A 27,395-nucleotide genomic window follows, 5' to 3' on the forward strand; every position below is an offset into this window, starting at 1 on the left:
ACACCATCTGAAATCAGTGTCGGCAATCAAAACTGGTTACAATGTCCGAGGCAAAGTAGACCGCAAAGGTGAGTTCCTGTAAACTGTGAATCTACCTCGAAAACAAGCAAAATCAGAATGAAAAAAAAACAAAAAAAAAAAACAAGCTAAAATAATAAACAAAAATAATAATAAATAAAAACCCAAAAACGGGTTTTAGCTGCATAATTCCAACAACTATGTACCTCAATCTGTATCTGGAAATATATTTTAATTTTGTGCATGTCTGTTATGTATTGTATATTAAAATAAAAGTCAGACTGTATCCAAGATTTTCAGATGAAAAAGAAAAAACACAAACACCAACAACGCAACTTATTTTCTGAACTGGGGAAGGGGGTTCTTCTGCATAAAACAAGAACATCCACCTTTCCTGGATAAATTAAAACTAAAAAAAATAAATAAATAAAATGAAATAAATTATGCAATGTTATGATTTGTATATGAATGGTGGATGTAAAAAAAAAAATTGCTAAAGTTTTGTTCTTGGTGTCAGATTTTCCCAAGTAAACTAGAAATAAATGTCTCAAGGCACTAAACCTCCGTTATTTTGTTTCAGTTCATGTGCAAAATGATGAAACACAGAAATGCAGTACAAGCTCTAGGGATTGTGAAAAACTAAGCGCCAGACTGTCACAGTGATTGTGGAATGCAGAGCACGACTGTGCGCAGTTGTGAGCTTGGTCTGGGACTCTTGCCGTTAAACCATACTCCTCATCCATCTTACAGTGCTGAAGAAGGCCGCTACTTATACAACTCTTACCCAGCACTGCTGGGATGGAAAATAAAAAAAAAACCAAAAAAAAAAAAAACCAAAAAAAAAAAAAACCAAAAAAAAAAAAACACATGAGGCGTGGACAGGCTTAAACACTAAAAATGATGGACTTTCAGACAAAGGCATCAAAGCTACGTTATCCTCATATTGGAACCAGACTGCTTCATAGTAGGCTGCTGCATGGACATGGGGAATATCTGCAAGCTTGCAGAGTGCGCAATCAGCTGACTTCCTGCCATGGCGGGCATCGTTGCTCCGGCCCACTGCGCTCCATACGTTGGCGCCGGGAAAACTCCTGCATATTGACAAAGGGGCATCATGTAAGGCGGTAATATACCAGACTGCGATGCTCCAGAGAGGGCTGCTGGAATAGAGGACGACATCAGTCCCACGGGCGCCGGACAAGACAGAGAGGCGCTGTACGTCTTTGTTGTATCAGCTGCTTGACTCGCCTGGGGAGAAAAGGAAATATTCGATGTGGGTACGGTTAAACTTGGAGTAGGTACAAATTTAATAAATCACACTGTTGTGGGCAGTAAGCAATTTACCACCCGATACAGGGACATGTCTTGGAATTGGGGCAGGGACTGAAGTGAGTGAGTTCTCTGTACAGCGCTGCGGAATTAGTGGCGCTATATAAACAAATGGTGATTTAATACTGTTTACAGCAGGCAGTTTAGGAGAAGCTTACATTGGGCTAATATACCAACTATAATACTATACCTTCCAACTCAGATGGTCGCCCCCCCCTCCGTGTGACACAGTCTGGATCCACATCTCACAATCATCACATAGAAACCTGGTGAGGGGAACTCAATATAGTGAGCTCCACTCACAGGGAGATTTCCCTCAATGGCAGGTTCCAGAACTACTCACTGGTTAAAAACTTAAAGCAGCAATCAGATAACATAAATCACTGTGGCAGAATTTTGGTATTTACCATTTTCCCTTGTTTTTTTCTGCTGTTAATGATTTATCAATCTGGACAACCATGGCAACCACAGTAACATGACACATGATGTAGTGAGCAGAGAGGCTTTGGAATGCCCCATCTGAGCTCTGACTGCAGTGTGACCTTCTCATTCTCCACCTCTGTCATCACATGACATGCTGAGAGTTGTGAGCCATTTTTGTTTGCCAGAGAGCTTTTTAAAATGAGATAATGATGATCAGATACATGCTTAAATAATAAGATACCTAACGTGCTATTTAAAGAAAACTTATTTTCTATGTGGGATTGCTGCGTTAACTCCAGGCAATTGGGGGTTGGCCAGAAAGAGCAGTTGCTCCAACACAGAGAAATTAGATTGGGTGTGATAGAGGTAGTTGAGAAGTAACAGAGACTTAAAAAGGTACACTACAATAAATATTTAGTTTAATAAAATACATACAGGTAGCACCAGTCAGGTGCACAAGGATTAGAAGCAGAATTACTAACATCGCTCGGGTCTCCAGGGGTTGCTGCTGGCTTGTGCTCTAGGTCCAGCCGCTGCTGGTACTGCTTCAGTTGGTTTAGAGACGGTTTGAACTGAACGGCTCCCACAGTTTTACTCGCCCACTCATCCACAAGCTTGTGAAGGTCGTCTGTGAACGTCCCCTTTTTGTTGTTGCTATTATTAGACTGGGCTTGGATTTGAGGTGCCGTCAGCGGTGGGATAGGAGATGGCTCAGAACCTGGTGCGAGGCTACTTGTTGAGGATCCTACATAAGTACAGACAAATCTTAGTCATTACGACATCTTAACAGCACTGGTTGGCGAGTCATGAAGTTTTGTATTCTGCTATATGTATTCTCATTCCGTTATTACTTCAAATTTATAACCTTCAGACAAACTGAAGGACATTTTTTTTAATAATGGTGAACAGGTAACTGCAGAAAAAATAAGATAAATGAAAGAAAGTGCTGTAACCTATGACAAGAAGATTCTGTAAATTTTCAAACATCTGATTGGTTGAAATTTTTTACACCAATTTTCATCAATTAATGTCAACACAATCACAGAAGAGGGACAGACACCCTTTCTGACTAGCTTCCACTAAAGGGGACCTGTCACCCATAAACCGTAAGGCAGACGTTTTATACAGCCTATCAATTCGGATTTACGTCCAGGCGGCGTCCATGTGTGTAGTTCACAGGTGAAGCTTAAATTAGTAAAATTGGCTCAGCTTAAATGGCTCAGAAACGGGGCCCTCTGGGCCGGTCCCATAGTGGGCTACCTTGTGCTGGGTCACCTGCATTTTTTTTCGTTTAAAATGTTCCTAATAGGCTGCTGACTCGAGTCTTTCCCCCCTGCTCAGATATAAGACTCAGATTCTGGAGCCCTGGATTAAAAGTCATCATGAAGACAAATTATGGAGAAATGTTTTGAAGTTTATGTTACCATACCTTACCGGGCATTTTTGTCTTTTAGGGTTGTTTTCTTTTTTTTTTTTTGGAGGAAGGGGGGCATATTATTTGCTGACAAATGTAACTATAAAATCCTTTTTAAGAATTTTGCAACTTAAAAACCAATAATAATAAAAAAAAAATACTTTGAAGCTTTCATAGGTCAAAATGACCTAATCATTCTTGGGAGCAATATTTCAATTCATTTACGCATATAAAATATTCCAAACAACCCTGTGCGCACAAAACTCCACTGAAACTGGCTTCCAAAAGACAAAATCTACAAATAAAAGCCATGTTCGAGATAGGACCTTTAAGATGGTGAACGCTGCACATTTATCATTGTAACTTTTTAGACTTTTACAAAAGAGGATCACAAAGTTATGAGAGCAGCAACCATCCACGGGGGTCAACTAAATAACTATGATTTAAAGAGCACCCATCACCTATATACCAGAGGAGGCAGCAGTTTCGTAGACTGGACCAAAAATCACAACAATGCAGTCTATTAATTTACTAGGACCTACTGACATCACTGAGGCATGAGGTACACTGTGCCTCATAAGCCTCAGGGATGTAGCTAATTGATAGGTTGACTATTGGTCCTAACCACAAAATGGCTGCCTCCAATGTGTGTAGCTGACTGGTCCTCTTTAAGGGTACTCCTACCACAAAACGTAATGCGGTCTAATTACTATTCACCATTTTACTTAATGATAGACCATAGTTCTATTAGCAGGACAGAGACCAAAGCGTCACCTAAGCAATAAAAAGTGGTATAATACACTGCAAAAAATGCTATGGTAAAACAAACAAAATGGCTGCTACATACAATATTCTGTCAGGGAGCTAAAACAAACACATTATAACCTTATTTTGACAGATTTATGTCAGCGATTTAACCATTAGCAAGTCAATAGTTGTTTCACGGAATGAATATAAAGATCTTTTGCGGAAGAAATCAATTTGGAAAAGTCCATAAGGTATAATGCAGTTTATTACTTGCACTTTTTCTAAGCCATAATGGATTTTCATTAGTATAGAAAAACAAACAAAAACCTATAAATAATGAATACAAGTCGCGAAAGCCTGAGCTGAACCGGAATGAGAATACACAGAGGTCGAACAAGATATTGAAGAAACTGGTCACATGACAAAGAGCGCACACACATTATGTATGTTACACAGCATGCAGACGATCACACAGGTGTTCACGGCACGGGCGGTTGAATGATCCGAGAAATACCTGATTAAATGCCTAACGCGCAATGTTCAGCGCAACCTGTCCCCCCACAGTAAATGAGCAAGCTAGCGACAAGACTGAAAGGTTCCATGCGATGCAGAAAGATGAAACAAGGAAAACAAGGATAGTTACTACTGCTGTGCTCTTTGCCTAGGCATAGCCGTTTCAGAGTAGACCCTACAAGGCAAAACAGTACAAGACAGAGAGGGTTAGGCACCACTAAATAGAAAACAAGTCAGAAAGACAGAGTGATCATACGCTTTTTTTGTGTTGTGCAAGGAAGGGCAGGCTACAGAGTGGCCAAGTCAAAACAAAAAAAACAAAGCAACATCACAAGCCACAAAAATAAATAAATAGTGCAGCCAGTACAGCTCTGCAGACATAGAATGAGCAGGAGAGGACAAGGCATTCCATTCAGGTAACATAACATCATATTATTATCGGAGACTTTGTATCATCTTATATATTGAACATATTCTCTGCACCAGCATTATCTCTCCCAGTAACAGATTTTAGCTGAGACTAAAATTGCTGATATTCGGTTTAGTTAATAATTGCCAATTAACATAAAAGAATAGAACATTTTTAAAGACTAATGACTAGACTTCCCTGAGGACACACTTGTTGCAGTTCCTAAGGACATCCGATGGTGGATAGATTTTAGTGTGGTAGGTTTGATAGCTGTACTTATTTATCATAACAGTACAAATAAATGATGTGTTGTAACCCTTAGCAACTAGCCAGACATTCCCATTCATCAGTGTTACTACACCAGACCGCCGAAAGTGGATATCTGATTGGTTGATATAGCTGACACCACACAACTATAAAATAATTTTATATATATATATATATATATATATATATATATATATATATATATATATATATATATATATATATATATATATATATATATAATTTATTTGCAGGATGTGGTTACTTTAGCTTCAACAGCGTTTTTTTACTAAACCACAATTCAGTATAACTCTGCTATAATACTCAGAATATATGGGTGGTTCTGGGCACTAAGGGGGTGATTTATTAAAAGCTCTATTGCCAAGGAAAATCTATGGCTTTTTCTCACTTTGCCCTACACAACAAGGGTCACTGACTGCGATAACTCTTTCTCCAGGTGACAGCTTAACAAGTATGGCAGTGGTACTGGTCACAACACAATACCTGTCCTGTCATCGCCATGATTTGAGATCCCCACAACCTTTTATTCTTTAAATGAGACATTGTTTAAGCTTTAAAAGGTTTATCAATAGTTTATATCAATTTGTTTATGTAGATGTTCATGCATGTGTATATTGACTGGCCAGACAGAGTGAGAAGTTAAATCTTACCACTCTGGGAGAGCAACGCCGGGGAATCCAACTAACACTCGGCTGCACAGACTAGATTTCTTTGATAAATTGTGATGATAAGTTACAATAAAGAAAATTTCAGCAAACTGTGGACCTCTTAATAGGCCATATAGTGTGAACACACAATTCCCCCTAACATGCCCACTCCCAGGCATGTAAATCACACAGGGCTCAAAACGTGATTGCTAGCAATGGCAAGATGAAAAAAAAACAAAAAAAACCCAGAATAGTATTATTGAAATAAGACTAATAATAAAACAGATCAATTTTTGAAAAAAAATCTTATAAAACCCAATTTACAATGTCAATGCATCTATGTCTTAGAAAATACATAGGGTCCGAGTCATTAAGGAGAACAAAGCAAACAAAAAGGAGTATATCTTTGCACCTGGGTAAAAGCATGTTGCATTGGAGGGGGGAGGTTAATTTAAAAGGTGGGGACAGATTTATAGTTGGGGAAGAGCATGACCTAGATCATCTTTAAATTTCAGAGTAAAAATAAAGCTACTCAAGTATGTGTGCGCTACATGACAAACCGTATTTTTTTATGTGCAAAATAATAAACTAATTTGCACCCTTGCATCCGTCCCTTCCTCTCTCAGGATGCCACCAAAACTATCATCCACGCACTCATTATCTCCTCGATTATTGGAACCTCCCCTCCTTACCGGCCTCCCCCTCTCCCCCCTCCGCTCTATACTCAATGCGGCTGCAAGACTCATCTTCCTCTCTCGTCGCTCCTCCTCCGCATCCCCCTCTGCCTTGCCTTACACTGGCTCCCCATCCCCTACAGAATCCTTTTCAAACTCCTGACCACTATAAGGCTCTCTCCTAGTCTACTGCCCACTATATCTCTAACCTCCTCTCCATTCACACTCCTGCCTGCTCCCTGCGCTCGGCCAATGACTGCCGCCTCTCCTCCACTCTGGTCACCTCTTCCCACTCCAGAATCCAAGACTTCTCCCGTGCAGCCCCCCTTCACTGGAATGACCTCCCTTGCTCCATCCGTCTCTCACCCAATCTGTGCTCCTTCAAACGGGCACTTAAAACTCACCTGTTCCTCAAAGCCTACCAACCTTCCATCTAACCCATTCTCCCCTCCTGGCCCCTTTTCTCCCACATACATCATCATCATCATCATCAGCTCCCTTTGTGCCTGAGTTTTGTTCACTCTCCCTTAATGTAAGCTCATTTGAGTAGGGCCCTCTTCCCTCCTGTCTCCATACCTGTTCTTCTGCTCCGTCTTTACTGCATAAGCCTGCCTGGAGCTTCTGAAGTTCTGGTATTTTTTGTTTATTGTTCAGTAATGTTTTACCCTGTATAGTCTACTGTTTGTGCTGTGTACGGCGCTGCGGAACTGCGCCTAACAAAGGATAATAAAAATAATAATCATGGTTTTGCCCAGGATCAAATGTCCTCCTTTATTTTTTCTTGATCTCCTGAATGACTCAGGCCCAGTGTGTTCAAGTTAGCAATCTATAAAACCCCAGCGTAAGAACTAGCCTCCTAGTCAGGAATTGCCACAGAGATGCCATCATATCAGGATTCAACAATCAATTTGTATTTTTTATTTTACAGTGGCGTTACATAGCTTAGTTTTAACACTGTATTTGCAGCATTGATTAAAACAGATTTATTCTCTCCAATCCTCCTCTAATCCCAATAGTTACATATTTGGTTGTGTTGTGACGAAGATGTTTAAGTCAATGAATTCACTCTGGAAAATCTAATTCTCTGTCATTGTTTTAGAACGCTTCACTTTCCACAGTTAGATAAAAAAAAGTCAGCTGCCAAAACTACAGTCCAGTGATAATAGGTCACCAATTCTAAAATATGCTTTATTCAAAAGATCAACTAATAATATGAAAAATTCTGTATGTATTATTTTTTGCTCTCGCCATGTCTATACCGATAGATAGGGCTCACGCACAGACGTTGAGCCACCCACCGTACTTTGCCCTGCCCACTAGGAAAGGTGAACACAGTGGTAACAGGAATAAAAATAGGTTCGGTAGACGGAGCTGGATGCATATTTTATCCATTTGATGTTAAACGCTGACAGTACAGTACTTACAGTGATCAATAGACCATGACTTTGACATTTGCTATAGATGCATTCATTGGGCAATATATCATAGGTGGCTCTACAACTGCCTCGGAGTATGACCTTTAAAACCATTGAAGGGAATTGCAGCATCTGAGCCCCAAATGACTGATAACAGAGGACAATAGCAGTGCGAGAAATATAGCTGCATTCAACATTTTAATTTCTGTCACTCTGTTTAAACTTTTACCCATATGTAAATGCCACAAAAGGATTCCTCATATTGAAACAACCTATTAGTAGACCTTTGAGACTTTCTCTTCATAGAGAACTCTTAGCGTTACCTTTGTAAACCTCCTCCTATACCAGACTGTAGCAGCCATGTACTATACTGAACAGTTGACAAAAGCATCCAATCAGCAGTTGTGATCACTGCACACCTCCCTCCTTAGAGATGGAAATCCAGCCCCTCTTCCCTTGGCTGTGAGTCTTTCTGCCTTGCAGCAGTGACAGGAGCCAATAATAATATGTAACCGTTCCCAGGGAAGGCAGCTTCATTTAGCTGCTACATAGGGGTTGAGGGTGACTGTACTGTACCTGGTTACAGTTATGAGGTCTGGAATAGTTCACGTTTGTACAACCTTGGTTTAAAGTGAATACAATTGTGCAAAGAGTAAAGCAAGTGTTTAAATATTCACACATTGAATGCAAGAGATCCGTACTGTGTATAGTTGCAGTCAATACAGGTGCTTGAATGGACATCCCAGGTATTTTTTAAGATGTGCGCTTTAAAATAAATCAATGTGGCAGGCTATGAGAAAAATCTTGGCAATTACAATTTTTCCTTGGTTTGTTTCTTAAGACTGCTATTAAAGATTTATAATTCTGCAGGGTTTGTTCAGTGTCATGTGCCTACCATGGTAACTACAGTCACATGACTTATTCTCCCTCTTGGGCCATTACATGACATAAGAGCTGAGAGTGTGTGACTGGCAGCCATACTTGTCTGCAGGTTAGAGAGATTTTGAAAAGGAGATAATGATTTGTAAGACAGCTAAAATGACTATGAAATGCATACTTAGAATGTAGGTTATGTGGGATTGCCGCTTTAAAAATAACCAAAACTATGAACTTTATGAAGAAGTTGCAATTCAGTTGTCATAGTCTTTGCACAATATATTTTAAATCCTATTTTGATGATAAATAAGTTTTAAAGTGGATCTGTTGCTTCCGAAAATTGGAGATGGATATTTTGTAAAATGAAACAAAATTCTTAAGACTGTAACTTATCGTTTCATTAGGAACTAGGTCCCAGTGATTTAATAAGCTGCATTCTCATGAATGTTGGATCAGGGCACTGAATTTTTGCAGGCGAGGTTTACACAGAGTCTTTCCAACATCATACAATGCAGCAGAATTACTGGACCATTGAACAATATGATTTACACACAACAGGCGGAAGATAGAAGCAGTAGCACACATCACTTTTACCCAGCCCTCGTTTGGTACCTATACCCTTCAGTGACCAGCTAGCACTCCATGAGCATGGTGCATGCATTGTCTTCATTATCCAAACATGTAGGAAAGAGACCATTCGTCTACTGTGGGATGGGATCTCTCTTTCCTTGGTCTTGGGGGAGCCGCAGGACATCAAAACCATTTCAAGGGGACAACCAGAAACTACATCAAATCAAACATGACAACGAAACCAAACAACAAACAAAAAAAAAGGACCTTAAAAACACAGGGGGTTTACAAGTCGGTGCCTGGCTGCGCAGACTGCCAGCTTTTGCACACATGCTTTTGCTGCTCAGACATTAGCCAAAAGCTGTGCATACAAAAGCATTCAAATGATAAATGGTGAATAAAAAAAAACATGGCAGCATCTGTAAGTCACAGAGGGGAAAAAAAAATAAAAATGTCAGTTTGGAACAATGATACGCAACCTATGGCACAGAAACAGTTAACGTTTCTCTTAAATTTACATTTATTACGTGTTTTAACGGGGAAGTATCACTTATCTTAAGCATCTGCTGGTGATTTTGCAGTAGCGTTCTTGTAAACACAAAAAGCATTTTGTGAAAATTGTATTATGGTGTAATACCATTCAGTCACCACCAGGTGGTGTTTTGTCCATGGACAGCAGAAAGAGCCTTCGTAATAAGTGGCGTCGAAATCAATTTAAAATTAAATTGCTATGTTCGAATATAGCCCATTTAAAACACAGAAAATGGTAAAAGCAATTTTCACATTACGTTAAAAATACTTCCTCATTAGAACAAAAAGTAGTTTAAAAAACATATTTTGGTATGTTTGGGATTTGGTTAAAAAAACGAGTGAACCATTTTCATTCGCATCTCGGTAAACCTACTCTGGACAAAGGTTGGGTACCAAATCCGGAAAAATAGATGAACTGTCGAAAGAACAGATGGCTAGAGAGGTGAACTAGGTCAAAGAAAATAGATGGGGGGGGACGGTGGAGAGATGAGGTGTTTTTTTTAAATACAAAAGAACAAATACAAACAGATGGATAAAGACACAGGTCCACTGAGGAATCGGGTACGAGGTTTGCTATTAGACTTATAGGTCACTCTCTCAGACGTTTGGTGGTAAACCGTCCAGCCTGCAAATGAATATAGAGGGAAGAAAACAGAGAGACACTGGTAAACTATGATTGGCTATGGTTGCTTAACCTACAGAAATCAAAGTACCTGCGTCAGCTAAGAGATCCTATTTACTATATACCAGGGATAGTTGGTCGTATTCTTGCAAAAAAAAAAAAAAAGAAGAAAAATGAAAAAATACTAAGAAATTTGGGCAAGATAAATTCAAAAGAAAAGTTTCACTTTAGGAAATGTCCTTTTAAAATTGCACATCCCTCCCCGTGCTTATAACAGGGTTCCCAATCTTGGCACTCCCTTATTGTCCTTTGTGAGAACCCCTAATGATATTGGGCCTCTACAAAGCATGTGTATGGCTAAGAGTAGTGTTCTGGCAGGGTGCTGACATTTGATAGTCACAGCCTGATAACTATTGGCGTTGGACTTTCAAATCTCATCATGTCCCCGGAATTAACCAGCAGCAACAAGGGTGCCCTGTCGTCAGCTGCTCTCAGCTGTGCACATCCAGAGCTCCTTGCGGAGGCCCAAATTCTCCAGTGAACTCTCTATTATGGGGATGGTGGATGCATTTATAAAAGAACATTTTCTAGTGTCCTTTAAATTCATGGGGATTAGAAACTAAGGCAAAACGTCTGACAACTCTCCCTAAAAAAACAATTTATGTAGCCCTAATACAGCAATCTTGCTTGCGGGCGGTACTAACGTAAAGGTTACATCAGGTTTTAAATATATTATTTGGTTTCAATCTCTCTAAGCAGAAATTAAATGTATGGAGCGGCTTAGCAATGACTATGCAGCAATGTACCTGAATAGATTTAACATACAGAGAATGAAGATGAATGATCATTTTCAGAGTGTCTGGCTTTGTATCGAGATACAAAAACCCTGCAGTACAGCAGCAAAGCCACGTGCATTTGAAAGGCAACACAGTCCCTGTCGCCTTAATATGCAGCCACCTATTTTTCAGCCTGAGATACTGCACTGACAATGAAACTAGCTCAGGAGGAAAACCCCACAGTGATAAATCACCTTGTCCGCAGTTGCCGTGCACATCAACACCATCCCGGACAACCCCAGAACAGATATTATCTGACGACACTGTGACTTTCACCGAGCAAGGCTGCTGTGTCTGAACCGGTCGACCCACAGATGCTGTCAGGGAGGTAGAGCCTTGAAGACGGGTCTTTGAGTCAAGATGAGATTTAATTGGATCCTTGGCAGGAGATCCATTACACTCTGCAGAAATATTACCTGCAACAGACAGAAAAACAGGCAGAAGACACCACTTGCAACCTCTGTTGCAACAATCTAAATGCGTCTTGAGCAAGGAAAGAGGCTACATACTTGTTCCATTTTTCAGTTGCTGAACCAGAGGATTGAGTAGCTTTCCACTTTTCAGTTTATTTTTACTGATTCTCCGCCGACGGCCACTTGGTGGCGCTGCATGAAGGGATCCCACGTTAGGGGGGAGAGGTTTTCCCAGTCTTATGTAAAGAGCCTCTATCTCCCTCCTCTGCTGTACTTGCAGTTCTGAGATCTCTTTCATATGCCTAATGGGGAAGGGAAAAAAAAAAAAGCTTAACTGTAGAGAAGATGTTAATCAAAGTAACAAATAGCTACATAATATGAAGCTGGTAATTGTAGTGAAGATTTGCAGCTGTGCACAATTTAACATGCATAAAAAGCTTTTAGCTTAACACCTCATTAATAAACCATCCCTGTGCGCCTCATTCACTCAGTGGTATAGGGGCAGACCCACTAAACCTTCGATTTCACATATCCTAATGTAGTTTCCAAATATTACTGCTGAGTGCAGGCTACTGGGTGGTACCACCAGGCAACAAACCATTACTATATAAAAGCTTACTATAGCAGCCCCACCCATAGGCAAACCAAGGGGGAATTTCCTACTGCCTGGAAACCCCCCTCCCAGCCTGGGGCACTGTATAATTGAGGTGGCTGGACACCCTGCCCGCGCTTCACATGGCTCTACTCGAAAAGAGAGAGAGCTGCATGCACCTAACAGTAGTGCACACAGCATTGCCCATGTATATTATGGGGATAGGAAGAGTTGGAGAGCAGCCAAGCACTCTCTAAAATTATAGTCACGCCCCCATGCATGCTGGCCACACCCAGTGGCGGCGTGGTGTGGGAACCCCCCTCTACAAATCCTGCGTTTGCCCCTGCCACCCAAATCATATCCATATGTAATTGGAAGGGTCAAGGGAAAATAGATTGCAAGGAACAGGGGCAGGAACGGATATGTATGATTAAATATTCTCTGTAAAGCACTTCATACTATACTATATGAATAAAGTTTAATAATGATACCTTAAAACGTAGACTGCCCTCTCCTGAATATCAGTTTAGCCCACAGACTGTGTGTAGGTGACAGGAGCTCCATAATAAAGCCTAATAACTCAGGCTCGGACTAGCACACATTCTAAAGTTCAGAAGATAGCTACCCCCCACCCCCACACTGTACCACAGTAACACATCGTTAATCTGTCAGTAGAACACATCTGGGGGACCACAGAACTGACTTATTGGCAGCTACAGTTGATGACTATATGTAGGCCACTCACATTTATACACAACAAAATTAATTGACCCATTTATGGAGGGCTGATCCCATTACAGTGGCAGAGCTGAATGATGTACAGCTCTCTCCATCTCAAATCTTATTACTCACTGTCAGAGGAGCACGTTACTGGAGGTGGACTAATAAACCAGAACAGTGTTTATCACTGGTTTATGTGTAGTGTGCACATTATAGATAAAAACACTAGCCCAATATTATGACACGCTCTCTGGTTAACAGTTCATTAGGCTAAATTGAGCAGAGGGGACGGTGGACTGCTCATGCTGCAGTTCTTACCCACAAGGTTAATTTGAATACATATTTCCTATGTGTATGGTGGCAGATTCTCAATTTTAAATAAAAGAATTATTTCTTGTCTTTAATCAGGCCAAATATACAAAGCACACAGCAAAAATAACAGTAGTAGCTTAGAATGAAGAAAAGAAGATTAATAAGTTTTTAGTGCCTACATGTTACAATGCGCTTTACAAAGAATATTTAATTATTCACATCAGTCCCTGCCCCAGTGGAGCTTACAATCTATATGTCCTACCACACAAATACACACAGGGTAATTTCGTCATTTTGTCTTATCTGTGTGTACAGGTAGAACATACAAACTCCACACAGATAGGGCCGTGGTTGGAATTGAACCCTTGACCCCAACACTGTGAGACAGCAATGTTAACCACTATGCTGAGCAAAACAGATATCAATCTTAAATCACCCTTTTAGTCATGACCTTAATGCCAATGAAATACTGCAGACAACTAAGGCTAGGTACACACTGGAGGTTTTAGGTCGATTAACAGGCCAATCACCTGATAACCGCTCCGCCACATATCACTTCAGTGTGTAGAATCACACGTTGAGCGACTATCGTTCCAAAGTGCCGATTGTCGTTTCATTTGGTTGGTTGTACTGTTTAATAATCTCGTTCCAATCACCTTCCAATCATGTAGTGGGCAGCAAGGTGGCTAAGTGGTTAGTACTTCTGCCTCACAGTACTGGGGTCATGAGTTCAATTCCTGACCATCTGTGAGGAGTTTGTATGTTCTCCCTGTGTTTGCGTGGGTTTCCTCCCACACTCCAAAAACTTACTGGTAGGTTAATTGGTTGCTATTAAATTGACCCTAGTCTCTCTCTGCCTGTCTGTATGTTAGGGAATTTAGACTGTAAGCCACAATGGGGCAGGGACTGATGCGAGTTCTCTGTACAGCGCTGCGGAATTAGTGGCGCTATATAAATAAATGATGATGATGATGGTGTGTATGCACTCACAATCTCCATAGAGTTTACAGAGTTATGGGGATATATTTACTAAAATGTGCGTTTGAAAAAGTGGAGACGTTGCCTATAGCAATCAATCAGATTCTAGTTATTTATTTAGTACATTCTACAAAGTGACAGCTAGAATCTGATTGGTTGCTATAGGCAACATCTCCACTTTTTCAAACCCGTAGTTTAGTAAATATACCCCACGGTCTTTTCAGCGGATGCCGGCTATGAACATGTCCCGATGACTTAAACTATTCCATCTACAGCACTCTACATTTGTTTGTTCTGAGACTGAAAGTTTCATTTCAGAGTCACAGAAGCTAACAAAATTCTTAAGGACATGTGGATCGCTATAACAAGGCAGTTATAATCAGTGTGATAGGAATGAATGAATGAGTGACTATTGGTGCTGTCATTCTCTAAACGACTAGAGGACGAGATGAAGAGCACAGGTAAATCGGGTCAGTGTGTACACATGAATCGCCCGACCTTCAGTCGTTCATAAAAGCGTTGTAGATATCACGTCAATTGGAAAATTCTTCAGTGTGTACCTAGCCTAACCCAATATAATTTGTGCAATTTTGCAAGGAGTAATGGGAAAAGAACATAATTTCAGTGTTCAAAGTTAATAGGGAATTCTCCAAAAACTTGGCTGTCAGAGGTGTTTCAACTATTGACAAAGGGGGACATGTACGTATTACATTTCTCATCTGCACAACTTTATGGTTTGTTATTATTTTAATTATAACTATACATGCACAAATCACAAAGATTAGCAAAGTATCTAGTAGAACTGCAGCTTCATGTCCATTGTGCAAATTAGGGGGTAAATGTATCAAGCTGAGAGATTTCTGGCGGGTTTCAAAAGTGGAGATGTTGCCTATAGCAACCAATCAGATTCTAGCTGTCATTTTGTAGAATGTACTAATTAAATGACAGCTAGAATCTGATTGGTTTTTCAAACACGCCGGAAAACTCCCAGCTTGATACATTTACCCCCAGGTCTAAGAATAGGAATAATGTAAAATGATCAGCTCCTTCCAGCAGTCCTAGTCTACAGCACAACAATTGTGGCATATTTATAGAATCATTGGAGAGGCAAAGGAGTTCAACAATAGGGCCAAACCCATTATGTATCTTCCATAAGTAACTTGCATCGCACAATTTAAGCCATTGTATGCTTAAAACAATATAATTTTTTGTTTGTTAAGAGTGAAGAAAGTTCCCAGTTCTGCGGAAGAATGTTTAATTCTAAACTTAAGGAGGGAGCGCAGATTCCGTCAATACAGGAAAGGAAATGGAATGACACCAGCGTACTGGTGTTTCAACTGCAGTCTTATTTCAACGAATGCTAAAAGTAAAAAATCTCAGTGATAACACAAAGGACGTATTAGCCGATCTGCTCTACAAAAGGATTTTGAAAAAAATATATATAAAAAAAAAACCAAAAAAAAAAAAACCTTGCCGCTACTGTACTGTACAGTAACACAAACAGATCCTTGTCCTAGAATAGTAGATTCAAAGTCACTAAATAAACAAAACTACAAAAAGTTGAATACACCAGAAGTCCTTTAGGAATAATTCTGGAAATTATTACACAGTGACTAATGCAGGCAGAAGAGACGCTCTGAGTCATATCCCATTATGCTTGTAAATTAACCTTGCCAAGGACGTAAAAACTTTTGTTAAGTGCAAGAATTATGGTTACATATTCAGCCTACACAACAGTGTTTACAAGTGACAGGTAGAGAACAATTGATTAGTCAGTGCTTGAGTACAAAGCTCTACTTACTTCTAGAAAAGGTGAATGGTTAATCATGATAGAGAAAACTTATTAAATCTGACATTGTAAGTTTCGGAAGTATAAGAGACGAGAGGTCTACAATGATAAGCTAGAACCTTGACCAAAAGGCTTATTGAAGACAAAAATAATGACACATAGTAAGGTCTAGATGAAAAGTAATATTTTAGTTTGATTATCTAAAACGACTGTAAAACAGACAAGGTCTACAACAAAGGAATAAGCCACCACGATAGAATAAAGCTATAATCTACCAGGGTAAGAGATCCGTAGGATCTATAAATGAGATAATTTACCATGTGGGGTCAAGAATACCATGGGGGCTGCACAACAGCTAAACACGAAAGGAATGATTTTCCAAGGCAGACAGTCTACTACAGAATAATACAAATATGTAATATCTATGAGAAGTAGGGAGAGACCACAAAAGAATGATCTGAATCATTTCACATCTGCTCATTCCACAATAAGGATTAAATGAAGAAAAACATAGGTACAGTAAATGTTAGAATTATGCAAGCAAAATAAGTTTCATATGGTCACATCAAACTCTTATAAACTTGCACATTAACAACATTCAGAGGCCTTAAAGTGACCATAAATTGGTGATTCGTTCTGACCAGTTTACATTCAGGACATCCTGTAAATCCTTTTACAGTCCTGTGGGGCAGCAAGTCACAGAGTTTGAGGGTAAGAGTGGTGTCAGACGGACGCTTTTAATGCTAGCTCTTTTCCAGGGGAGACGCATCCCCCCTTCACTTCATTGTGTCAACATAGCAGCAAATGAGCTCTTAATGCCGGCGTTACAAGGGCCTGTCTGACACTACTGTAACAGACAATACAAGCAACATGGATATTGTGACTACATGATGTAAAGTGGTGGGGGGCAGACTGACTAGTTATTATATCAACTTCACCACCCCAGAAACTATTTATTTTCTTGGGATGTGCAATAGCCCAATTCATTTTAATAACTTACAGCTTAAAAGAGGAATTCTCAAATTGTCCTGAGATTGCTCTGATCTTAACCTGTGGCACCAGCACTTATACGGAGATTAAGGGCAGCACAGTGGCTCAGTGGTTAGCACTTCTGCCTTACAGCACTGGGGGGGGGTCAGGAGTTCCCTTCCACGGCCTTATCTGTGTGGAGTTTGTATGTGCTCTCCGTGTTTGCGTGCGTTTCCTCCAGATGCTCTGGTTTCCTCCCAAACTCCAAAAAACATACTGGTAGGTTAATTGGCTGCTAACAAATTGACCCTTGTCTGTGTGTGTGTGTGTGTGTTAGGGAATTTAGACTGTAAGCTCCAATGGGGCAGGGACTGATGTGAGTGAGTTCTCTGTACAGCGCTGCGGAATCAGTGGCGCTATATAAATAAATGGTGATGATGATGAGATGTCATTACCAGGACAGGTGTGCAATATTATACTCAACAAAAAAGCCCCTAGAACTTGAAGAACTATGTTGCAATCAGGGGCAGGCTGAGCTCGGGGGAATCTGCCCCCCAGGCCGGTCTCATAGTGGGCTACCTTGGGCGGAGGTAGCCTGCATTTTTTTTTTTCTTTTAAATGTTCCTAATAAGCTGCTGAGTAGAATCTTTTCCCCCAGGGTAAAATTTCCCAGCCCTCTGATTGTAATATACGTTGAGTTACAAGATTTACATAGACCTCCACCACAGTTGCCCCTATTTTCTAAGTGCAAAATCATGGATACTTGAAGTATCCTCTTTTTGCATCTGTACCTATTTGGACTTTGACATCCTTTAATAAACCAAATATGTGTTCAAGAAATTCTGTGTTTTCATGTCTGCCTCTGCAATCATCAAATTGTGATACTTTCATCCATATCATGCCTCAATTATAAGATCAAGGAGAGGCTTATGGAAAATATGAACGGTCTATAGATCTGTCAGCTTCTTTCTCAATTCAAATTATTAGTTGAAGAAACCAATTTATTCGTATGGGTTTACAATCCATTATACCTACTTTTCTCTGAGATGTTGTAATTCTTTCTTCATGTCAGCATCTTCAAACTCAGAGTCATTATCACTGCTCATATAGGAAGACTGCGAATGAAAAGACGTTACATTTATTGAAGGAATTTTCATGGCCTGGCCATTAGGAGAATCGGGACTTTGGATACTGGCCTTTCGGTGCAAGAAAGCCGCTGCTTTCTTCATGAAGTCATTAGCAGCCCCTTTGCTTGGGGTTGATGGAGGGGCATCTTTGTGTTTTGATGGAGGAATCTCATCACCTGAATCGCTAGAGACATGTCCACAGAAAAGAGAGTTTATAGGTGAAGATGTGTGAGCACGAGGTACGGATGTCTTGACCGGGTTGGGTGGAAGTTGGTCCAGATAGACGTCTGGTGGGGCTGAAAACCGCAGGTAACTTGTTGAAGTTACGGTGACATCATCTTCTGTACTCATCACGGAAAACCTCCCAATAGTTTTGGACTTGTCAGCATAATGCTGTCTCTTTTTGGGGGAAGAGCGATCTAAGGAATTTCCTTCTTTAAGATGGTGTTCTCCGGAATCACGTCTTTGTGATTGGAATGCAGCCTGAACCTATCAAATAAAACAAAATATATTAATAATACATTAGCAAATCTTATTTTTGCCGAAGTTTGCATGCCTTTAATAATTCAGACTTGAATTAATTTATAACCGAATTAATCTCCTCTTACAAACTTATGGGCAGGATAACTGAAAACGTTTGGAATGAAAAAAACAAATCTACAAATTTACATGTTGGGGTTAATGCAGAGTGTGACGTAGGCCAGTTTACGTACCATATGTAATCACTCTGTACATGCCCAAAAATTGGACTCACACATATGCACCTATGCAAATACACGCAGATGATCACGACTTCTCGTAAAACCCAGGCGCCTGTGCTGCTGATGTGAAGGCGGATGCATCTTGAGATGTGTATGGCTATAAATATTTTTACGTGCTCTTTCTTTAGAGTATTTTAAGTCCATTCTATCAACAACTCTGCATCAGCAGCACGGTGGCTAAGTGGTTAGCACTCCTGCCTCACAGCACTAGAGTCATGAGTTCGATTCCCGACCATGGCCTTATCTGTGTGGAGTTTGTATGTTCTCCCTGTGTTTGTGTGGGTTTCCTCCGGGAGCTCCGGTTTCCTCCCACACTCCAAAAACATACTAGTAGGTTAATTGGCCGATATCAAAATTGACCGTAGCCTCTCTCTGTCTGTCTGTGTGTGTATGTTAGGAAATTTAGCTCCAATGGGGCAGGGACGGATGTGAGCGAGTTCTCTGTAGAGCGCTGCGGAATTAGTGGCGCTACATAAATAACTGATGATGATGATCAGCCCCATCGTGTTACCCACAATACAGAGATCTACCATTGTACATTCCCATTTTATCTTACCCACTCCATCACTTTTCATAATATCATTAATACCACTTCCTCAGACGTTTCCTACACCATGAAATTAAACTTCATTCGTATCCCCTGCTATGTGCAAACTCGCAAAATAACCACCGGAGTCTGAAATATATTTGATAGAACCATTGTCTGATCTCTATCCATGACTTTAAATACACAGAGTGGCCCTTGAGAGGCAAACTTTTAAATCGAGGTGCAAGTGAGAGCCTGTAGGGCAAAGACGTGCAAGTATACTATATTGAATCCGTAATACACATAATTCTTTTCATATGAAGTGAAGACCAGGAATTCCAGAAACACCCATTATTTAAACCAGAAAATACAAGAACGGTACATGAAGAGATCATAAGGAGATATTAATGTTCCCACTTCCGAGTGAAATGATAGGCTGGTGAATTGACAGCTTGGTTCAGCCAACAAACCAGCTACTTTCACTGTAAGTAGACAATTACACTTTATAAATGTTTGTGTAACTTGGAACATGATTTTTTTTTTTATTTCCCTTTATGGTTTCAAAATGGACCATTCCAATAGCCCTATTGGTTTGGCCTTTCTTGAACTTCAATTTCAGGAAGCTGCAAGTGTTAAAATAAGAACTATTTCTTTCACAACAATTCTAAAAGTGCAATATCCATGGCGCTTACCATATAGTTTAACGAGTCACAATCACAAGCAGTAGTATTGTTGATGCCATCACCCAGTTCTGTCAGTAGAGTTCTTTCACCTGGAGCAGACACAGATTTGTATAGATTTACGGGCTCTGTGTTCATGTCCTTGTCTGTGGCCTGGAAGTTGATAACTTCCGGTGCACTTTCTAAAGTGAGCGAACTTTCTGGAGTTCCAGCAGGCAAGTTAGCTGGAGTATATTCCTGGTATAATAAAGTACGGAGTTTCTCATCTAAACTTTTAATTGTGTCATCAGTGAACTCCACTCTGGGTGGACCTTCTCCATCAGACTCCAGGTTTGATTGCTGTAGATTTGAGTTCACCACTGGTAAACCTAAAGGTTGTGCCTGTCCCTGTAAGACAGGCTGAGATCCTTCAGGAACAACATGTAGTTCATTAGTTCTTTGAGCAGTCAAAGATGGATCTAACTTCAGGACAACAGGTGAACCAACATCTGATTCATACACCTGCTGCTCAGACTGAAGCTCCAAAACTTTTTCCTGAGGAACATGGCCTGTTTGACCATTGTCACATGGTACAAGTGCTGGCTGAACGGTTTCACTTGAGGTTATCAAATTGTAAGTTTGATCAGGCGGTAACATGCATGCCTTGTGCTCTGGTTGTGGTAACACACGTGCTGATGGAGTCTCTTTCGGCAAAGGTCCATCAGATCCTATGTCAGGTTGCGCTTCCATGACTGGTTGTAGAACAGACGATACACTAAGACCAACTGGATCTCCTTGAAGGAAGGAAAGGGATTCTGGAAGAGTTTGCAAATCTGAGGATGATATAGTAGAGGAGGTCATGGAAGCAGGAATTCCTGTTGACTGATCACCGATGTCTGCTAAGATGGACTGGCCTGCAACTGAATTGGACTTTTCTTCATCTACAAAACACCTATGTTGGTTGTCTTCACAAATACGTTCATCTGTAACAAATTAAAAAAGGTCAACACAACTATATAAGGACTCATTTATTAGCATGGGTCAACATTTCACTCCAACATGTTACTTTGCGATTCAATACATTCCATATAAACCATTCTAAACCTAAATCCACTTTCTGTCTCTCTGTGTTTGCAATTGTCCTCAAGGTTATCTGTAATCCTGAAGCCCACATTTCTGCTTTACTTTTTAAGCACTTCAATTTGACTTTGTAAAACACAGTTCAAGTAAATGTTCTACGTTTGCTACTTGTACATTTTATAAATCAGCCTAATTGAACAGCGGCTGAAAGGAAAGTGTGCCAAGATTATACTTCACAATTTCAAATGCATCCAAAAGTACTCTCCAGTTTGGCAAAAATTAGTGAAGGATATGGATTTTATTTTTACTAAAATAGATTTTTTGCAAGGGTCCAGCTAAAAAATTATTGTAACCCAACATCCCCACTACCCGTACCTATCAGATATGTGGTGGTTTCAATACACGCACCCTGTGGTCCAGGAGAACGCACCTTTGACAGAACTGCAATGTTTCTTATCCCAATCAAGTAGGGTGAAGGTTAAACAATGCTGTTACTATGTCCACATGGATAAGGAGCAATGCCTGGGCAAAGCAGACAAGAGCCCATCCACCAGAGTGGTAACAAGGACTTACACAGTCATATTGTCTGTATTGTAATGAGAGTAATAAAGTTGATCTTTTATTTTTTTATTTTATGTTCCTTCTCTCTTCCTCTTTATGTCTGGTAGCAAGGACGGTCTGAGCTAACCTTCCTCTTTTATCTCCACTAATAGTAATATTTTTTTTAGATGTATCATTATTGTGAGGGACATGTTTAGAAGCCACTGCTTATTTTTTTTCTATAAAAAACTGCGATGCCTACATGTTACAGGAATGAGCTCTGCCTCTCTGTGCCTTCAGCTGTTCCATTGAGGAAGATAATTGGAACACCAATAACGCTAGTTTGGATGTTACATTCAAGGCACTCAGGAAGGTAAACATTGTTCTTGCAGAACGAGGTGGGATCCATGGAGGCCAGCTCTGTCAGTTATACTTTGATGGCTCGGTGGGTTCTCAGATTGAGTTCACATTGTTCAAATATCATGTCCACATTGCAGGCAATAAAACAGAAAATGCATTTTTGCCGCTTCTTCTCTGACCACAGGGACATTCTGAATTAGAGGTCCTGAGACATGGGATGAGATGCTTAAATTGGTACTTGATTTGCAGAAACATTATAAGTGCTATTTGTTACTGGTCATGGTCAACTTTCACAGCTCCTTTCACCTGTGTGGCTGGGATGTGCAAGATGAGCTTGAGGAGGCCAAAGGAGGTCTGAAAGGGCAATATGTGGAGTAACGCAGGCTCATTGTCTACCATTCAAAAGTGGAGACGCTGGAAGAGAGTGAAGAGTACAATTATTGTTCAGAAAACTTCACTCTGGTCACACGATCATCTGAGCTGTGAGAGGAGACCGGCACCATCTGGGAAGAGGTCTAGTTTTACCTGAATTTCTTCAAGTTCATGAGGGAACACCAACTGGAAGAAGTTAAGCACAAGTTCTAGAAACCAAAGACTATGCACCAGCTCATAAGGGCCAAAGATATGGAGCCGACTGTGGCTTCCATCAGACAAAGAAACGGCATGAATGGCATTACAGGGCTGCCTGTCTCCCAGGGCGGTCATCCATGCCAGGAACCTGTGCAGATAGACTTACCCATGGTGCCCTGTCAGCAAGGAAATATCATTCCAGCATTTTTGCAAGTGTCCCTTCCCCAAGTCCATTGGATCATCAGCTCAGAGACTGTGTGCCCAAAAAACAGCCTCATGACTATGAGACATGTTAAGAAATCTTCATGGCTTGCCAGGAATCAGCTTGTGTTGAAAAGAGTGTGAAGTCTGTTCTGGACTATTGAAAGATGATCCACACCCTGCTAAGAGACTATTCCATCATAGATGGATCCGAGAAAAAAATCAAAAAGCTTTGTGCCTGTATTTTGCTGAAAATGTTGTTCTTAGTAATGTCTAAATGGTACAGAACATGATGTATAATGTACTACACAACAGTTTTACTGTTGAACTGGGCCTACCTATGTAGTGAGAAGACCTGGTGTGGTCGGGGATTATGGAAAGGGCCCCCAAGAAATTGCTGTGCCAGAGCCCGAAATTCCTCTTGGCGGCCCTAGATTAGGACACCAGATTCCTACCCAATTCCCCTTATACCTTCAGAGGGAACTCAAAAGGTCCAATCCATGGGGAAGGCTTTGCCTCATCCAAGGGAAGAAGAGGGTGAAAAGCGTATTATATCTTCTTTAGGTGGGAAGAAAAGCCCCCCCCCCCCACATGCTTTGCTGGAAAGGCCCAAAGACCTTTGCCCTTTAAGAGGCCTTTTGGCTCAGAAGGTCTCAGAGAAAGGGGCTCTCATGCTTTGGGATGAGCCTAAAGTTCCAGATACCCCACGCACCTTATCCTGGTACTTGCTTGCACAGGCAAATTGATGTCCATCCCCTGGATTGATTACATTTTTCAACTTAAATTACAACATTCACTAAGATATAATTAGATGACGGTTATGGACGGCTATGTAACGTAAACGAACACATCTAAGTGAATACCTGTACAATCACTCTGCTGTTCCTTTACTGTTACCGACGATACATCTGCAGAACTTGGACTTTCCATCACTGGACAGATGATAAACCACCTCTTTCCAGTATGTAGAACTGAATTAGAGACAAAACACATAATATTTTAGATTCACAAGCAAACATGCATATATTGGTTGCTTTAGTATATATAGCTTGGAAATGCCATTATTAATGCGCTGTGTGATATAAATCTCATACCGTTTTGCTGATAAACCGGCGTTTTTACTGGGTTGAGTTGATTTTCCTTTGAAAAGATGAAGACCGAAATATTAGAATGTCTGAACAAACGTGGCAGCTAGACACAGAGAAAGAAGTTATGTCTTGGCTACTATGCTTTAATGAAATTCAGGTGAAGCAAAAAAAAATAAATACACTAATGTGTAAACCACTAATTTATTAGCATTGTTTAAAATAATTCCCTACATTCTCTGTAGCCCCCCCAGACCTTCGTGTCTCATAGACATATCTTCTACAGTCTGGTTACCGTGCAGATTAATTCAGAAGTATGGACTGGGTTCTGCATGCGAGTAAACAAACGCAGCCTGCCAGGCAACTGATTGTGGCAAGATACCCACAGAAATTAGTAGTTTCAACACTGAGACTAATAGTGCTATAAAAACCTCACTGTACAGCAAGCATGGTTTAATTGTCTGCTCAGTCTAAAACTAAGGTATATCAATATGAAAACACTGTGGTTTCCCAGAATAATAAGGTCACCTGTTTGTTGTGTGTTTTTTTAAACACTTTGATTTACAAATAAATAACTGTATTAAACTATTTATTGCAATTTACTATGTTATACGTGTATGCTCTTCATAGTGATCAAGTGACTAAACAGGCTCATATGCCATTTATAGTAGCATTGAAAGCGTCATTGACAGAAGCCGTAGAAGGCAACACATACATTGGTTGGATCCTCTGCTTTCCCCTAGGTTGGGAAAAAAATAAATTTGAACAACATTGTTTGGTATAGATTTCTGTGTCATCTCATAAGCAATTGTGTCTGTGTCATGTAGTTTATTTTCCCGTAAACGTTGGAAATACAACCCTTTATTAAGATGTGTTGACTAGGGTCTGACTATTGTGTTCAATCAATTCATCTCCTGCTCGCTTGTGTGTACCCTATTTATTAGCCAATCAGATGATCAGAATGTTTACAGCAGGAGAGGAGTGTGCTGTGGGAGCACTGACCTCTCCACATACGCCACAGACAGAGATAGTGGGAGGAGGGTTCCATGATAGCAAAGAGTTGTCTTGTGAGGATCACATTGATGGAGGAAGGTTGTGTTGTCAATCAACCTTCATATGAATATAAGTTTATGCAGTCAACTTTCTTATATATGCAAAATTATTAAACACGTTAAAAAGCACATTAACGTTGCATTGGTTTTTATCTACAAGTGGTTTTAATGTAGCTTTTAATACATTTAAATGCATTTAATTATTTCAATTTTAACGTGTGCTCATTTTGTACTAGTAAGTATAGAAACAGTTTGGGACCAGACTTAAAATCTTAAAGGCAGCAGATTTAAAAATTGCATTAGTGTGAGAGGCAACAGTGAAAACAATGCAGCTTAATGAGCTTTCCATGTGCTAATTAGCGCACAAAAGTGCATGTACAATGGAGCAGTGTGAATAAGCCCTTGTCCTCAGGGAATAAGTCTGGAGAGACAGAAATCTCCAAAGAACAGATATAAATGATTGTGGTGCTGTGAATGCTATGGGCCTTAGGTAAACGTTATACAAAGGGGGAAATTAAAATAGCCAATAAAAGGGTATAATAAGGGGATAAAACAGTTGTAGTTAGTAAGGAAAATTACATTTATTGAAGAGCAGCTGCGTATGAGGAACACAAGTACCACAAAAAAATATAATAAAAATATTGCAATAAGATCACTTGCCAATGAAAAATGGGAAATTCTGCACAGTGCGCTAGTTGGCTCTGGCAGTTATACATTATTATGCACCAACCCCCAATCGCAACCAACAGTAACGGCTGGTGCATTCCAACTGGAACACACACTTTTTTTTTTTACTAAAGGCAGTAAATGTTTAATAAAATATCTTGCAGTGAACATTTAAGTAGACCATCGGTATTATTCAGCCCACATCCCTGTCCCTTTGTGGTCAGGCTTACAAGAAATTACTCTGCAATAAAACTGTAATTTATGCAGCAGAGAGAGGCAGGTGCTGACAGCCGGGGGTGGATTGCAGTCAATTTGTTTGTGATAGATTTTAAGTCACAGACATGTCCTGGGTAATCCGGGAGTGAAAGTGCTGAGCATCTCAGAAAGAGAAGTGTGTACTATACCTCCCTCATTTCCACCCTGAAGGAATCTGCTTGCTGAGGACTTGCCCCTTGATCGGAGCTTCTCTCCCCCTCTGTGTCTTCACTTAGCATGTCCTCTGCCTTGTCAATAACATCCTTCATCTGTTCGATGAAAATCTCTTTCTCAGCCTGGAGTATAAATTCATTTTCCACCTGGAAGAAGTATACAATTGGTTCATTCACAGGACTAGCATGTTCTGTTCGCTGAATAGAACACCGGAATTACAAAGTTCCATATTGTAGAAGAATGAGAGAACTTACAAACGCTAGATAGCAACATTCCATGTTCTAAGCAACAAATATTGTGCGGCTACAATCTGCTCATTCTGCCCCCGCAGGGATACCCTATGTTAAGCTTATGAGAAAGACAATTATTGTACTTTAGGCTTCTTTACACATGGTTATACATGACCAGTATGAGCCACTCCTCGATATTCTCAATTCCCATTCATATGGGTGTATGTGGGAATGGACCATATTGGATAATACAACATGCAACATTTTGGTTCATTTTCACATATGCCCACATTACTAGACCACACAAGTGGTTAATTACTAAAAGAGTGCAAATGGGTAACAGGTAAATAAGTTTAAGACCCATTAAAGCAAACACTGCAGGAATGCATGAGCACAAAAGATCACCCATCCCAACCAAAATTTAGACAGGAGTGTGTAGATGGGATGGCTGGTTGGACAACAACCACATGTAAGTGTATGTGTTCATTGTTAAGACTGTGCCACCTGTGCCATCTATGAAACTGGCCATCCGGTCTTGATCACTGTATGATCAGATCTGGCCATACACAACTATGTATGGTCAAAACGGATATAGCCTGATCCAGACAATCAGAAATTAGTTTTGGTTAATCTAATTAGAGCTGGACAAGAACCAGGCACAGGAGGCTGGGTATGAGGGACAGAATGTTGTCCATTCAGACAATCCCTTTTCTCCTCCTCTTCAACACAGAGGCTTCTGAACTTGCGTCACCAACACCTATCTACAAACAGCAATGTGAATATGGGCAGCAACTTCTCATTGGACATCAGGCAGGCAGCTGGGTAAAAAGGCACTGTATATAGATACCTACTGTATTAACAAAAGCACTTTACTGAGTACTTTAAAGGACAGCAGTGCAATTATAATTAAGGGTATGTACAGCCTGGGGTTTAGGACAGAGCATGCTCGGTCCTCCCCAATTTGCTGTTGCAGGCCAGATATATTCCACAAATATCATTACTTTTAGTGCCTGGCCCTGCCCGA

The 27,395-nt window shown here is 40.3% G+C and overlaps 1 protein-coding gene across 8 annotated transcripts in view; it reads right to left on the reverse strand.

Annotated features, from left to right (window-relative positions):
- Positions 1 to 853: 853 nt before the first annotated feature.
- WNK2 (WNK lysine deficient protein kinase 2) overlaps positions 854 to 27,395 on the reverse strand; it is a 110,013-nt gene continuing 83,471 nt past the window's right edge. For 4 of the 8 annotated variants that reach the window (XM_075183197.1, XM_075183202.1, XM_075183196.1 and 1 more), the window contains 11 exons: positions 26,117 to 26,287; positions 24,004 to 24,049; positions 23,773 to 23,880; positions 20,192 to 21,141; positions 18,121 to 18,701; positions 11,822 to 12,027; positions 11,507 to 11,728; positions 10,381 to 10,479; positions 4,575 to 4,619; positions 2,253 to 2,515; positions 854 to 1,266 (listed from right to left, as the gene is read on the reverse strand). In XM_075183197.1, the coding sequence (XP_075039298.1) occupies positions 946 to 1,266; positions 2,253 to 2,515; positions 4,575 to 4,619; positions 10,381 to 10,479; positions 11,507 to 11,728; positions 11,822 to 12,027; positions 18,121 to 18,701; positions 20,192 to 21,141; positions 23,773 to 23,880; positions 24,004 to 24,049; positions 26,117 to 26,287 (3,012 nt within the window). In that variant the 3' untranslated portion in view covers positions 854 to 945. Of the gene's footprint in view, positions 1,267 to 2,252; positions 2,516 to 4,574; positions 4,620 to 10,380; positions 10,480 to 11,506; positions 11,729 to 11,821; positions 12,028 to 18,120; positions 18,702 to 20,191; positions 21,142 to 23,772; positions 23,881 to 24,003; positions 24,050 to 26,116; positions 26,288 to 27,395 lie in introns of those variants that run through there. The other 4 variants (XM_075183198.1, XM_075183199.1, XM_075183200.1 and 1 more) reach the window with 4 other exon arrangements.

Source organism: Mixophyes fleayi, chromosome 8 (genome assembly GCF_038048845.1).
Source record: "Mixophyes fleayi isolate aMixFle1 chromosome 8, aMixFle1.hap1, whole genome shotgun sequence".
Taxonomy (NCBI): Eukaryota; Metazoa; Chordata; class Amphibia; order Anura; family Limnodynastidae; genus Mixophyes; species Mixophyes fleayi.